The 15,055-nt window shown below is 43.3% G+C and overlaps 1 protein-coding gene across 1 annotated transcript in view; it reads left to right on the forward strand.

Annotated features, from left to right (window-relative positions):
- The first annotated feature begins 9,828 nt into the window (after window positions 1-9,828).
- rftn2 (raftlin family member 2) overlaps window positions 9,829-15,055 on the forward strand; it is a 43,946-nt gene continuing 38,719 nt past the window's right edge. Inside the window, exon 1 of the mRNA XM_088352195.1 lies at window positions 9,829-10,314. Within this exon, the coding sequence (XP_088208321.1) occupies window positions 10,176-10,314 (139 nt within the window). The 5' untranslated portion in view covers window positions 9,829-10,175. The remainder of the gene's footprint in view (window positions 10,315-15,055) is intronic.

Genomic DNA, 15,055 nt, shown 5'->3' on the forward strand with positions numbered 1-15,055 from the left:
AATAAAAGTTGTCCAACACGCAGGGACCAAAGACAAAACAAAACAGGCTTAAATGCAATTAAAATCACAAACTATCCCACACGCAATCAAGTCAATGTGTCTCAGCCGGTGTCAAGGGGCCGGACCGGCTGGGTGCCATGACGACCATGCAGGACATGACACCAGAGGGTGCAAACCGGGTCTGGACCTGGACACAATCAACACACAAGTCTCTTATTATAACAGACCTTTATATAGACTGTTGGCTGGGTCACTGTCATTACCATGACACTTTCATCCAGTATTTTGTAGTTGTTTTAAGACCTGTGTTGTTGTTGTTCTTGTTCCTGTTTCTTGTCAATAAATACCATCCTTTGTTGAGAACACTTCCGGCTCACGTGCATTTGGGTCCTCCTCCAGAAACATGATAGAACCACCCAGCCATCAAAGGACTCAGCGGGAATTGTCCGTTTCCTTTTATTTTGGCATCAAAAGACTGTCTGACGCGTCCGTTCCCTGTCCCGGAGACAAGGAAAATGTCCCTCGGCCGCCTATGTTTTCTGTCCCTGTGGCAAGGAGAAGGTCCTTCGGCTGGTCATAAGCTACTACGTATTGAAGGATTTTATACATTTGACTATAAAGGATTTTATAGGATTAAATACAAGTTAAATTTATTGAGTGCAATGAAGATTTTCACCAAGTATAGTTCAATGACAGGTCACGCCGTTCCAAATGCTGAATATTTTGACTAGGGAATTTTGATAACAGGACTCTGACGGAGGACGGCAGGCGATGTTTTGAGAACAAGGCCCTGATGACGTAGAAACGCTCGGTGTTGTTTTGAGTTTTTCCAGACATCGAGGCGAGGTAGTGGAGCCGTGGAGCCCACGTGAGGCTTCCCTGGCACGCCTATGGGAGGAGCCGGCACACCATCTTGCGGAAAGACGTGGGCCGAGAGGAAAAAGACTAGAGGACTTCAGAGAAGGTTCGACAGAGACTCGAGCGACACTAATTCGACTAATTCAGCCATATTTAGTTAAATACTTAAAGAAATTAAATCTGCCCCCGTGTGAAAATGTCGGCTATTCTTGTTCATCTTTTCCTTCAAGAAATGAGCGCGCATTGTTAGGTGCAGATTTTCTTCCATGTGGATATATTGGGGTTTTTATGGCATAATTTCAGAAAAGGCTTTATTTTGTCCAACTCATGGATGTCTTCTGCACAGATTGTCCAACTATAACTTTGAATACCCGCAGGTTATCCAATGTGTTAATGGGATCCTCTTGGTTGTTTCTCTGATTAGTTGTTTTGGTTGATGGTTTAGGAGAACAGCCAGGTCTTAGTAGGTTCACAGTGTTTTATGCTCTCTCTATTTTGATTTTATTGCTTGCTTAATGCGCTGGGAGATGTTGCAAGATCTTGTCTCCCATTCCTGCTTTGAACTGTTCCACAACTCTATTCCAGGCCTGCCTGGTGTGTTCTTTGGTCTCCATATTGCTGTATGTTCTCGAGCTTCTGTTTTCAAATATCTTTGAGCCAATCACAGAGCGGTTGCATTTAAACTTCGACTTAATGACACGCAGTCATTGTTATTCATTTGTCAGGATCAGAACGGAGACAGGACCCAATCGCGTAACGTTTCTCAGTTTTATTGGGAAGAAGGGAAAGGAGTGCACACACGATCTGGAGATGGCTGGTCACGGGGAGTAGGTTGCTCAGACGCGGAAGTGGGACTTCCGTGGCGAGCGATGGCGGTGTCTGGAACGGAAAAAAGTCGAAAACCAGGAGAGGAGAGTCGACGTGGTCGAGATCAAAAAACGCATCGTTATAAACAGATCGTTATGTGGTCAAGATTAAAACAGGTCGTAATTCGGGACGGGAGAGCAGACGTGGTCGTAATCAAACAGATCGTAGCGGGAGAAAAACAAGAGCAAATACACAGGACAGGCGAAAAAGTGTCACGGTCGCCGTGGCGACCAGTCTGCCGCGCCCCCGAACTCAAGCTGTAGCAGATCAGCTGATTGCTGGTCTGCTACTTAAGGCTGGGTTGTGGGTTTGGCGGGCGCTGGCTCATTACACATTCCCCGGTCTGCTATGCCTTGTCCTGTTTTAGTTTTACACATTTTCCGTCTGTTATGCCCTGTCCTGTTGAGTTCGTGCCGGAGGAACTCTGTACCGTTCTGTTCTGAGTGTAAGAATGTTTTAGTTTGTCTTGTCCCGGAGTTTTGGACAACTTTTATTTTGTTAAATAAAACTTATGGATCGTCACGCAATTGAGTTCTCCCTTCCTGCCTCCTGCCCCCGTTCCGGTCCGGTCACCCCTTCCACTCCACCACGCCTCGTGACAGCCCCCTTCCACGCCACTCCGTGACAAAAAGAGCTTGCTGTGTAAAAACCGAGATTCGCAGACGGACCGACAAAAGGGGACTGACTGGACAGAGTTCAAATACTGACAGGGACCCAATCTGTCAACAAGCTCCAGCTGGCGCCACGGCAACCGTGACATCATTAGGTCGACATTGGATCATTCAGAAGTCATCAGAGAACTTCTGCAGTCTGTTGGCTGAGCTGAGGGGAAAGGGGTCCAATATTTTGCAACACCTACTTTTAAACTTTTTGTTGTGAATAAAATACAAAATGTTGCAATCATTTGGCTCTACTTCACCATTGTGTCTCACAGATGTTGATTCTTGGGAAACATTTTGAGGTTGGAAGCCCGAAATGTAGTAAAACTAAGTTATTGGGGGACCGACACTTTCGCCCCTGCCCACGAAAAAGTACTCCACTGGTGAAAATCGTGCCTTCGTGCTATGCTGCCACCTAGACGCGAAAAAGTCAAATTACATCTGGAGGTGTGATATGACAGGACGTTACTTGTTACATTCCTCAAAGCCTTTGTGAAATTTCTAATAGAAGAGAAATAAAGTTGGTTTGTTTTGCTTTTGTCCTTTCTTTTTTCTGTTTCTGTTTCTGTCTCTTATTCTTTTTTTCCTATATTGTTTTTACTGTTTGTCACTATTTGAACCCAGTCCTGTCAGTCCCCTGTTGTCGGTCCGTCTGCGAACCTCTGTTTTTCAAGGCAAGCCCTTTTTTCGACCCCTGACTCCCACCTGTCCCGTTTTTGCTCCCGTACATCTCCCACTACGACCCGTCTTGACCACGTCTGTTCTCCCGTCCTGACTTACGACCCGTTTTGATCCCGACCACCTCTACTCTCCCGTTCTGGCTTACGACTCTTTTCTGACCACGTTTTTGCTCTCCAGTCCCGACCAGTTTTCCCGTCCCTGACACTACGGATGATCCACTTCTGTGTTCGGATCACAGTCCGAGTACGAGAGCGACCCGCTTCCCACCTCCAGCAAACGGCAAAAGGATTAATGTCTTTGTTTCTTCAATAAAACTTGTGGTAAACGTTACGCAACTGGGTCCTGTTTCCGTTCTGGCTTGTCACATTCCTCAAAGCCTTTGTGTAATTTCCAATAGAAAAGAAATAAGGTTGGTTTATTATATTCATTTTGCCTTTTCATCGTAGTTTTTTAAACTCAGTGCATATTTATCACTCACAAAGGTTTCAGATCTGTTAAGAACCGGAACAGGATCAGGACCCAAACGCGTGACGTATCTGCCACAAGCCTTTTGTTTTACGGGAAATGGGGAGTCGTGCACGTTAAGCAGCATTCTGGCGTAAAATGATAGGAAGCCAGAGGCTGACAAGATTGATACAAATTTCCCGAGTTGATATCAAACAGATGGGGTCGATACCGGACAGGAGAGGACAGACAGGAATGATAATGAGACAGGATATCGAAATCAACAGGACAAACTAGACGGGAACGAAAACTGGAGAGAATAATAAACAGGACAAAAATAGACGAGAACGAAACTGGAAACCGATATTTAACAGGACAAAATAAATGGGAACAATACCGGACAGGAAACAGGACCGAGTCAGAACCCACGTCTTGCGGGGCAGAGGTTCGTTGATGGACTGACAAAGGAAAAATGAGAGCACTGAGCTTAAAAAGACGGAAAACCAATAAATGAGACCTTGGTATAGTTACTCAGTACTTGAGTAGTTTTTTCACCACATACTTATTTTTATTTCTACTTAAGTTTTTATTTGGATGACACATTTTGACTTCTACTTGAGTCATTCTAAAGTAACAGTACTTTTACTTGAGTACAATTTTTGCCTACTCTACCTCTGCTTTTTATGTCACAGTTGCCATGGGGCCAATTGGCCCCCGTCGTGTGGTGCCAGCTTCTGTCACGGTTGCCAGGGCGCCCAATGGGCGCCAGCTGCAGCTTGTTGACGGATTGGCTCTCTGTCAGTATTTAAACACAGTCCTGTCAGTCCCCTTTTGTCGGTCCGTCTGCAAATCTCTGTTTTTACACGGCAAGTCCTTTTTCGCCTGTTTTTTGCTCCTATTTTGTCTCCCGTTACGACCCGTTTTGATCTCGACCACGTCTGTTCTCCCGTCCCAAATAACGACCCGTTTTTGTTCACCTCTCCTGGCTTTCGACTTTTTCCGGTCCTGACACCACGAGCAGCGATCTCCGGATCGTGTGTGCATTCCTTTTCCTTCTTCCCAATAAAACTGTGAGAAACGTTACGCGAGTGGGTTCTATCTCCGTCTGGTTCTGACATTTTATAGATATTGAGTGTTTTATTGTGTTTTTTTTTACCTTATTAGTTTTTATTTGCCTGTTTTAAGGACAAATGATTTTACTGCTATGGATGGGGTAGCTTAATGTATGTTTCTGTGATTACAAGTAAAAGCAGTGGCATTGAGAGGGGGGTTAGAGGGGGTAAAACCCCACTTAGGGGCCTACGTGCTAATTGAAAAAAACCCCTCGCTGATTGGACCATATAAATCTCTTTATAATGTACAAAACACGCAAATTGTATATTATATATTGTCCTGGAGAGTGATGGGCGCCACCAGGCTGTACTTGCCCAATCACACCGCAGGAAATGGTGCCCCGACGACCCCTAGTACTAAGGGATCCAACCAACCAATCAAAAGGTTATTAGGAATAGTGATTGCACTATGAATTTACACCGTTAGATGGCGTCATTAACAAAGAAGTTAAGTCCTGTTTATTTGTGACGCCCTTACTCACAAGGTGTCTCAAAGGGCTGCAGGATGGAAGGAAGGAAGACAGGACTGAGGGAAGAGAGAAAGACAGGACTGAGGGAAATGAGAACAAAAGACAGGACGAAAGGAAGAGAGAATGAAATAAAGGACTGAGGGAAGAGAGAAAGACAGGACTGAGGGAAGAGAGAACAAAAGACAGGACGAAAGGAAAAGAGAATTAAAGAAAGGACCGAGGGAAGAGAGAAAGACAGGACAAAAGGAAGAGAGAATGAAAGAAAGGACTGAGGGAAGACAGAAAGACAGGACTGAGGGAAGAGAGAACAAAAGACAGGACGAAAGGAAGAGAGAATGAAAGAAAGGACTGAGGGAAGAGAGAAAGACAGGACAAAAGGAAGAGAGAATGAAAGAAAGGACGAAAGGAAGAGAGAATGAAAGAAAGGACTGAGGGAAGAGAGAACGACAGGACGAAAGGAAGAGAGAAAGACAGGACGAAAGGAAGAGAGAAAGACAGGACGAAAGGAAGAGAGAAAGACAGAATGAAAGGAAGAGTGAATGAAAGAAAGAACAGAGGGAAGAGAGAAAGACAAGACGAGAGGAAGAGATAAAGACAGGACGAAAGGAAAAGGGAATAAAAGACAGGACGAGAGGAAGGGGGGATAAAAGACAGGACGAAAGGAAGAGAGAATGAAAGACAGGACTTAGGGAAGAAAGAAAAACAGGAAGAATGGAAGTGAGGATGAAAGAAAGGACAAAAGGAAGAGAGAATTAAAGAAAGGACTGAGGGAAGAGGGAAAGACAGGACTGAGGGAAGAGATAACAAAAGACAGGACGAAAGGAAGAGAGAATGAAAGAAAGGACTGAGGGAAGAGGGAAAGACAGGACTGAGGGAAGAGAGAACAAAAGACAGGACGAAAGGAAGAGAGAATGAAAGAAAGGACTGAGGGAAGAGAGAAAGAAAGGACGAAAGGAAGAGAGAATGAAAGAAAGGACTGAGGGAAGAGAGAACGACAGGACAAAAGGAAGAGAGAATGAAAGACAGGACTACAGGAAGAGAGAAAGACAGGGCGAACGGAAGACAGAAAGACAGGACGAAAGGAAGAGAGATTGAAAGAAAGGAAGAGAGAAACATAGGACTGAGGGAAGAAAGAAAGACAGGACGAAAGGAGGCTAGAAAGACAGAACGAAAGGAAGAGAGAAAGACAGGACAAAGGGAAGAGAGAACGAAAGAAAGGACAAAAGGAAGAGAGAAAGACAGGACTGAGAGAAGAAAAAAAGACAAGACGGAGGAAAGAAAGAAAGACAGGACAAGAAGAGGAGAGAAACAGGACGGGACAGACGGGATCAATACCGGATACACGAGCAAGATTCCAGACAGGATGGGACAGATACTGGATACACGAGCAGGATACCGTCAGACGGGATTGATACCTGATACAGGATGCACGAGCAAGATACCGGACAGGATGGGATTGATACCTGATACTGGACAGACAGGATTGATACCAGATACTGGATACACGAACAAGATACCAGACAGGACAAGACAGACGGGATCCATACCGGATACTGGATACACGCGCAGGATACCGGAAAGAGTCAAAATGCATGCCTTGCAAGTGCGGAGGTTTGTTGACAGACTGTCAAGGAGTGAATAGAGTACTGAGATTAAATAGCCGAGGAGCCAATCAGCTGGCGCCAAAACGAGCAGGCACAGGTGAGAACCGTGGGCAATCATGACAACATACTGTTCCGATCCACTCATATTCATGATTTACTCAAGATCTATAAATTCTATGTCTTGATAAATGCATATTGAAGGATTTTATACATTTGACTATAAAGGATTTTATACGATTGAATAGAAATTACATTTAATGCAAAAGATATTCACTGGCTGGGCTGTGGTGCGAGGTCAGGGCACCCTGGTGGAAAATAATCAGCACATCCAGACGCTGTTGACGCAGAAAGGCCCTGATGACGTAGAAACGCTCGGTGTTATTTTGAGTATTCCAAACATCGCGACGCCCAAGGGGAGCTTCCTTGGCACGCCCATGGGAGGAGTCGGCACGGACCTGAGAAAAAGGTGAATGTAGGTTGTGTTTGGTTAATGGAGTCAGATAACTCATTCGAACCATTTGGTAAACGGTACATTTTGATATTAATTCCCGACATTTCACAAGATTTAAAAAAAAAAAAAACATGTGAACAGCGTTTAATGGTATTGGAAAAAACTGTCAGTATTCAACACACAACTGACGGCCATTTTGTATTGTTTAAACAAAGATGGCGTCAAAAGATTGCAAAGAACTGATTGGATAACCTTGATTGAATCACTCATGAGGAGACAGATGGCCCTACTTCTATATCGTGGGTCGGAAACCTACGGTTCGCGAGCCGTCTGTGGCTCCTTTGGTGTGTACACCTGGCTCAGAGACAAAATGGAGCAACACGGAAGCTTATTAAATGATACATTCCCCAGGGGTGTCAAACTCGGGGGCCACACGATAGACAAAGACTAGTAGATTAGAGAGAAAGAAATAAGGCAAAGAGAGAGAGAGAGAAAAAGAGAGAGAGAGAGAGAGAGAGAGAGAGAGAGAGAGAGAGAGAGAGGAGCAAAGAGAAAAAAAAGAGAGTGTGGGTCAAGGAAAAGTGAGAAAGGGGAAAAGTGAGAGAAAGAGCGAGAGAGAGAAAGAGAGAGCGAGAGAGAGAAAGAGAGAGAGAGAGAGAGAGAGAGAGAGAGAGAGAGAGAGAGAGAGAGAGAGAGAGAGAGAGAGAGAGAGGAGCAAAGAGAAAAAAAAGAGAGTGTGGGTCAAGGAAAAGTGAGAAAGGGGAAAAGTGAGAGAAAGAGCGAGAGAGAGAAAGAGAGAGCGAGAGAGAGAAAGAGAGAGAGAGAGAGAGAGAGAGAGAGAGAGGAGCAAAGAGAAAAAAAAGAGAGTGTGGGTCAAAGAAAAGTGAGAAAGGGGAAAAGTGAGAGAAAAAGAGAGAGAGAGAGAAAGAAAGAGAGCGAGAGAGAGAGATTGAAAGACAGAGAGAGAGAGAGAGGAGCAAAGAGAAAAAAAAGAGAGTGTGGGTCAAGGAAAAGTGAGAAAGGGGAAAAGTGAGAGAAAGAGAGAGAGAGAGAGAGAGAGAGAGAGAGAGAGAGAAAGAGAGAGAGAGAGAGAGAGAGAGAGAGAGAGAGAGAGAGAGAGAGAGAGAGAGAGAGAGAGAGAGAGAGAGAGAGAGAGAGAGAGAGAGAGAGAGAGAGAGAGAGAGAGAGGAGCAAAGAGAAAAAAGAGGAAAAGCTGCAGTTTTAAATGTATACACTTGAGGTAGTGCCACTGCCTGAAACAACTGTAGGTGTATTTATTTCTTTGGCTCCCATTGTCTTTCTTTCTTTCTTTCTTTCTTTCTTGCTTTCTTTTTCTTTCTCTCTTGGCCTTTCTGTCCCTTGTTCTCTCTTTCTCTCTCCCTTGCACTCTATCGCTGTCTATTTCTCTCTTTTTCTCTATTTCTTTCTCTTTTGTTCTTCCTTTCGTTCCCCTTTTCTCTTTTTTGCTCTGTCTCTTGAGTCTCTCTCTCCCTCTCTTTTTGTCCATCTCTTTCTTGCTTTGTGTCTCTTTCTCTGATTCTTTCTTTCTCTCGTACCTCCTTTTTTCCCTCTGTCTCTTTTTTCTCTCTTTCTCTCCTTCCCTCTCTTTTTTTTCACTCTCTTTATTCCGCTGTCTTTTTTCTTCACTATCCTTCTCTCTTTATTTCGCTCTCTTTCTATCTGTCTCACTGTCTCTCTGTCTCTCTGCCTCTCTGTCTCTCTACCTCTCTGTCTCTCTGTCTCTGTCTTTCTCTCTCTCTCTCTCTCTTTCTCTCACCCTTGCATTCTCTGTCTGTCTGTTTGTCTTTTTTCTCTATTTCTTTTTTGTTTTGTTCTTCCTTTCGTTCTCTTTTTCTCTCTTCTCTCTCTCTCCCTCTCTTCGAGTCTCTCTCTCTCTCTTTCCTCAATCTCTTTTTGTCCATCTCTTTCTTACTTTGCGTCTCCTTCTCTGATTCTTTCTTCATCTCTTCCCTCCTTTTTTCCCTGCCTTTATTCTGACTTTCTCTCCTTCCCTCTCTTTTTTCTTCACTCTCTTTATTTCACTCTCTTTTTTCTTCACTTTCTTTCTCTCTTTATTTCACTCTCTTTCTGTCTGTCTCTCTGTCTCTCTGTCTCTTTGTCTCTCTGTCTCTCTCTCTGTCTCTCTCTTTATCTCTCGCTCTCTCTCTCTATCTCTCTGTCTCTCCCTCTCTCTCTTTTTCTCACCCTTGCATTCTCTGTCTGTCCTTTACTCTTTTTTTCTCTATTTCTTTCTCTTTTGTTCTTCCTTTTGTTCTCTTTTTCTCTCTTCTCTCTCCCTCCCTCTCTTTGAGTCTCTCTCTCTCTCTCTCTCTCTCTCTCTCTTCAATCTCTTTTTGTCCATCTCTTTCTTACTTTGTGTCTCTTCCTCTGTTTCTTTCTTTCTCTCGTCCCTCCTTTATCCTTTGTCTTTTTTCTCTCTTTCTCTCCTTCCCTCTCTTTTTTCTTCACTCTCTTTATTTCGCTGGCTTTTTTCTTCACTCTCTTTCTCTCTTCATTTTGCTCTCTTTCTATCTGTCTCTCTTTACACTAAACTAATAGACCAGCCTCGCATGTGTGCTTTTTTTGCCATATAGCCCCTCAACACATTCTTCTCCGTCTATTATGGCTCTTTGCACATTTTGGGTGACCGAACCCCCGAGCCACCCGGACAACCCGACAAGGAAACGTGTCTTACTTTGAAAAGCTATAAAGGAAGTTGAATCATTTTCACGCTCTTGACTTTGTGTGGAAAGTTTTCCTCCCGGGATGAACGCACTCCTTGTTTTTAGTGCCCAGCAAAAGCGATTTATTCCACGTCAACGCCACTTTTCCCTTTTTATTTAACTTTTATTTCGTTTTTCTTGAACTTATTTCGGTTTTGAAGGAGTCGAAAAACAAACGGATTGGGAGCTGACCGCGGTCCGTTAGTAGCATGCGTTAATTCCCCTTTAACGCCGAACCCAAGAGGAACCGTCATTGGACTTCGATTCGTAGCGGCTCCTCCGGAGCTTTGTGTCCGCTTTTGAGTGATGGGCTGCGGCTTGAGGAAGCTGGAGGACCCCGAGGACAGCAGCCCCGGGAAGATCTACTCCACGCTCAAGAGACCTCAAGTCGAGACCAAGGCTGAGATCGTCTACGATTATGTCCTCCTCGACTTTAGTTTGGAAGGTAGGAGCGCAAATTATGTCTTTTTATTAAGATTTTATACTTATATACTACTTCCGCTTTTTTTTATTTCCTCGGTGACGTTGTAAAATGAAACCGTTGTAACTCGAAACACGTTTTCCCATTGATATGAATGGAAACGGGGTTGATCCGTTCCGAGAGAGGAGAGTAGACGTGGTCAGGAAAAGAAAAACAGGTCACAGACGGAAGCCAAAACAGGTGGGAGTCGGGGTGGAAAAAAAGCTTGCCTAGATTAAACTGAGGTTCGCAGACGGACTGACAAAAGGAGTCGAATGCCAGGAGAGGAGGGTAGACGTGGTCAGGATAAAAAAACAGATGGTAGCAAAAACAGGTGGGAGTCAGGGTCAAGAAAAGCTTGCCTAGAGTAAACTGAGGTTTGCAGACGGACTGACAAAAGGAGACAGACAGGAGTGGGTATTTAACTATGTGTTTCTTTAAAAGGACAGTGGTATAATTTAGCGCCTTCTAGCGGTAAAAAAAAGGTCATTATATATTTTTATTAAGATTTTATACTTATACACTACTTCCGATTTTTTTTTTGTTTCATCAGTGACGTTGTAAAATGAAACCGTTGTAACTCGAAACACGTTTTCCCATTGATATGAATGGAAACGGGGTTGATCCGTTCCGAGAGAGGAGAGTAGACGTGGTCAGGAAAAGAAAAACAGGTCACAGACAGAAGCCAAAACAGGTGGGAGTCGGGGTGGAAAAAAGCTTGCCTAGATTAAACTGAGGTTCGCAGACAGACTGACAAAAGGAGTCGAATGCCAGGAGAGGAGGGTAGACGTGGTCAGGATAAAAAAAACAGATGGTAGCAAAAACAGGTGGGAGTCAGGGTCAAGAAAAGCTTGCCTAGAGTAAACTGAGGTTTGCAGACGGACTGACAAAAGGAGACAGACAGGAGTGGGTATTTAACTATGTGTTTCTTTAAAAGGACAGTGGTATAATTTAGCGCCTTCTAGCGGTAAAAAAAAGGTCATTATATATTTTTATTAAGATTTTATACTTATACACTACTTCCGATTTTTTTTTTGTTTCATCAGTGACGTTGTAAAATGAAACCGTTGTAACTCGAAACACGTTTTCCCATTGATATGAATGGAAACGGGGTTGATCCGTTCCGAGAGAGGAGAGTAGACGTGGTCAGGAAAAGAAAAACAGGTCACAGACAGAAGCCAAAACAGGTGGGAGTCGGGGTGGAAAAAAGCTTGCCTAGATTAAACTGAGGTTCGCAGACAGACTGACAAAAGGAGTCGAATGCCAGGAGAGGAGGGTAGACGTGGTCAGGATAAAAAAAACAGATGGTAGCAAAAACAGGTGGGAGTCAGGGTCAAGAAAAGCTTGCCTAGAGTAAACTGAGGTTTGCAGACGGACTGACAAAAGGAGACAGACAGGAGTGGGTATTTAACTATGTGTTTCTTTAAAAGGACAGTGGTATAATTTAGCGCCTTCTAGCGGTAAAAAAAAGGTCATTATATATTTTTATTAAGATTTTATACTTATACACTACTTCCGATTTTTTTTTTGTTTCATCAGTGACGTTGTAAAATGAAACCGTTGTAACTCGAAACACGTTTTCCCATTGATATGAATGGAAACGGGGTTGATCCGTTCCGAGAGAGGAGAGTAGACGTGGTCAGGAAAAGAAAAACAGGTCACAGACAGAAGCCAAAACAGGTGGGAGTCGGGGTGGAAAAAAGCTTGCCTAGATTAAACTGAGGTTCGCAGACAGACTGACAAAAGGAGTCGAATGCCAGGAGAGGAGGGTAGACGTGGTCAGGATAAAAAAAACAGATGGTAGCAAAAACAGGTGGGAGTCAGGGTCAAGAAAAGCTTGCCTAGAGTAAACTGAGGTTTGCAGACGGACTGACAAAAGGTGACAGACAGGAGTGGGTTTACATAGGGACAGGGAGCCAATCAGAGTCTGAGGCACAAGCAGGCACAGGTGATCATGACAAATACCAAGTGTACACCACAAAAAATATATCCCATAATGTAAGCCGAAAAAGCTGCTGATTTTATAACTTTTTCAAACTTTTAAAAACATTTTAGTTCTTGAGAAGAAAAATAAGTTCCTGTGACAGAAAATCTTTTAAAAAAATAAAACTACTTTGGCAATTCTTAGTAATAAAAAGATTTTTTCCCCTTATTTAACTATGTGTTTCTTTAAAAAGACAGTGTGTAAAATTTAGCGCCTTCTAGTGGTAAAAAAAGGTCATTCTCAAAAAAACTTACTGTACATGAGGACACAAAAACAAATATATTAGTGATACACTCGATCTAAAAATCCCATGTCTAGATAAATGCACACCCAAGATTAAAATTCACAAACCGTACATTTATTTGTTGATCTGCAAAATAATGGTTCACACCGGACGTCTTATTTAAAGGAATTATCGAAAATTGGTTTGGAAAGTCCTTAAAAAGTACTTGAATTCGGCCATGATTTAGGTGTCGAGGAACCGTGTACAACCCCAAAAACGCCTACATTGAGGACAAATTCTAAATTTAGTCACATGTGATAATCTGGGACGCTCATCTAGTTGTTTTTTTTTCCCAAGATTAATCCCTTCATCTGGTCTTCTGGTGACCCATTTGGAAGGAAACGGCGATTAAGTCGTAAAAGGGAAAACCTAAACTCTAAAACAGGGGTGTCAAACTCATTTTACCTCGGGGGCCACACGATAGAACAAACATTCTCTCGGGGGCCGGACTACTATATCAGAGAGAAAGAAAAAGAGAGAAAGAAATAAGACAAAGCGAAGGAGAGAACAAGAGAGAGGGTGGGACAATGAAAGAAAGAAAGGGAGAAAGAGAGAGAGAAGAGAGAGTATGTGAAATACAAAAAAGATATAAAGACAAATAGTGAGAGAGGGGGAAAGAAAGAGAGAGAAAGAATGATATCCAAAGAGAAATAGAAAGTGAGAAAGAGGGAAGGAGAGAAAAGAGAAGGAGAGAAAGAGAGAAGGGGAAAGCAGGAGAGAGCGAAAGAGAGAAAAGGAAAAATGGAAGAGAGAGCAAGACACAGAGATAGAAGGAGACAAAGGGAAACTAAGAAAGAGAAAGAGACACAGAAAGTGAAAGAGAGAGAGACACAGAGAGTAAGAGAAAAAGGGAGGAAAAGAAAGAGAGAGAGAGAGAATGTGAGAAACAAAAAAGATATCAAGACAAATAGTGAGAGAGGGGGAAAGAAAGAGAGAGAAAGAATGATATCCAAAGAGAAATAGAAAGTGAGAAAGAGGGAAGGAGAGAAAAGAGAAGGAGAGAAAGAGAGAAGGGGAAAGCAGGAGAGAGCGAAAGAGAAAAAGGAAAAATGGAAGAGAGAGCAAAAGAAGGTCAAAAGACACAGAGATAGGAGACAAAGGGAAACTAAGAAAGAGAAAGAGACACAGAAAGTGAAAGAGAGAGAGACACAGAGAGTAAGAGAAAAAGGGAGGAAAAGAAAGAGAGAGAGAGAGAATGTGAGAAACAAAAAAGATATCAAGACAAATAGTGAGAGAGGGGGAAAGAAAGAGAGAGAAAGAATGATATCCAAAGAGAAATAGAAAGTGAGAAAGAGGGAAGGAGAGAAAAGAGAAGGAGAGAAAGAGAGAAGGGGAAAGCAGGAGAGAGCGAAAGAGAGAAAAGGAAAAATGGAAGAGAGAGCAAAAGAAGGTCAAAAGACACAGAGATAGGAGACAAAGGGAAACTAAGAAAGAGAAAGAGACACAGAAAGTGAAAGAGAGAGAGACACAGAGAGTAAGAAAAAGGGAGGAAAAGAAAGAGAGAGAGAATGTGAGAAACAAAAAAGATATCAAGACAAATAGTGAGAGAGGGGGAAAGAAAGAGAGAGAAAGAATGATATCCAAAGAGAAATAGAAAGTGAGAAAGAGGGAAGGAGAGAAAAGAGAAGGAGAGAAAGAGAGAAGGGGAAAGCAGGAGAGAGCGAAAGAGAAAAGGAAAAATGGAAGAGAGAGCAAAAGAAGGTCAAAAGACACAGAGATAGAAGGAGACAAAGGGAAACTAAGAAAGAGAAAGAGACACAGAAAGTGAAAGAGAGAGAGACACAGAGAGTAAGAGAAAAAGGGAGGAAAAGAAAGAGAGAGAGAGAGAATGTGAGAAACAAAAAAGATATCAAGACAAATAGTGAGAGAGGGGGAAAGAAAGAGAGAGAAAGAATGATATCCAAAGGGAAATAGAAAGTGAGAAAGAGGGAAGGAGAGAAAAGAGAAGGAGAGAATGGGAGAATACCGGATACCGGGCAGAGTCAATACTCAAGTCTTGTGGGTGCAGAGGTTTGTTGACGGACTGACAAGGGTGAGTGAGAGCACTGATCTTAAATGGGAGGGAAGCCAATCAGGCAACGAGCTGCAGCTGGCGCCAAATCAAAGAGAGAGAGACACAGAGAGTGGGAGAAAAACAGAGACAGAGAGAGAGAGAGAGAGAGAGAGAGAGAGAGAGAGAGAGAGAGAGAGAGAGAGAGAGAGAGAGAGAGAGAGAGAGAGAGAGAGAGAGAGAGAGAGAGAGAGAGAGAGAGAGAGAGAGAGAGAGAGAGAGAGAGAGAGAGAGAGAGAGAAATACAAGTACAGTGTCTTTGTTCGAGGCACCTGGCTTTGGCAACATCAAGTTGACATATTCCAACCTGCAGCTTGTTTTTCTCTTGCGCTTCTCTGAGCGTTGTCTCGCCGGCCGGATTCAATCCCTTAGCGGGCCTGATCTGGCCCCCGGGCCGCACGTTTGACAC

The sequence above is a fragment of the Urocampus carinirostris genome, chromosome 14, assembly GCF_059441175.1.
Source record: "Urocampus carinirostris isolate Australia breed hairy pipefish chromosome 14, RoL_Ucar_1.0, whole genome shotgun sequence".
Taxonomy (NCBI): domain Eukaryota; kingdom Metazoa; phylum Chordata; class Actinopteri; order Syngnathiformes; family Syngnathidae; genus Urocampus; species Urocampus carinirostris.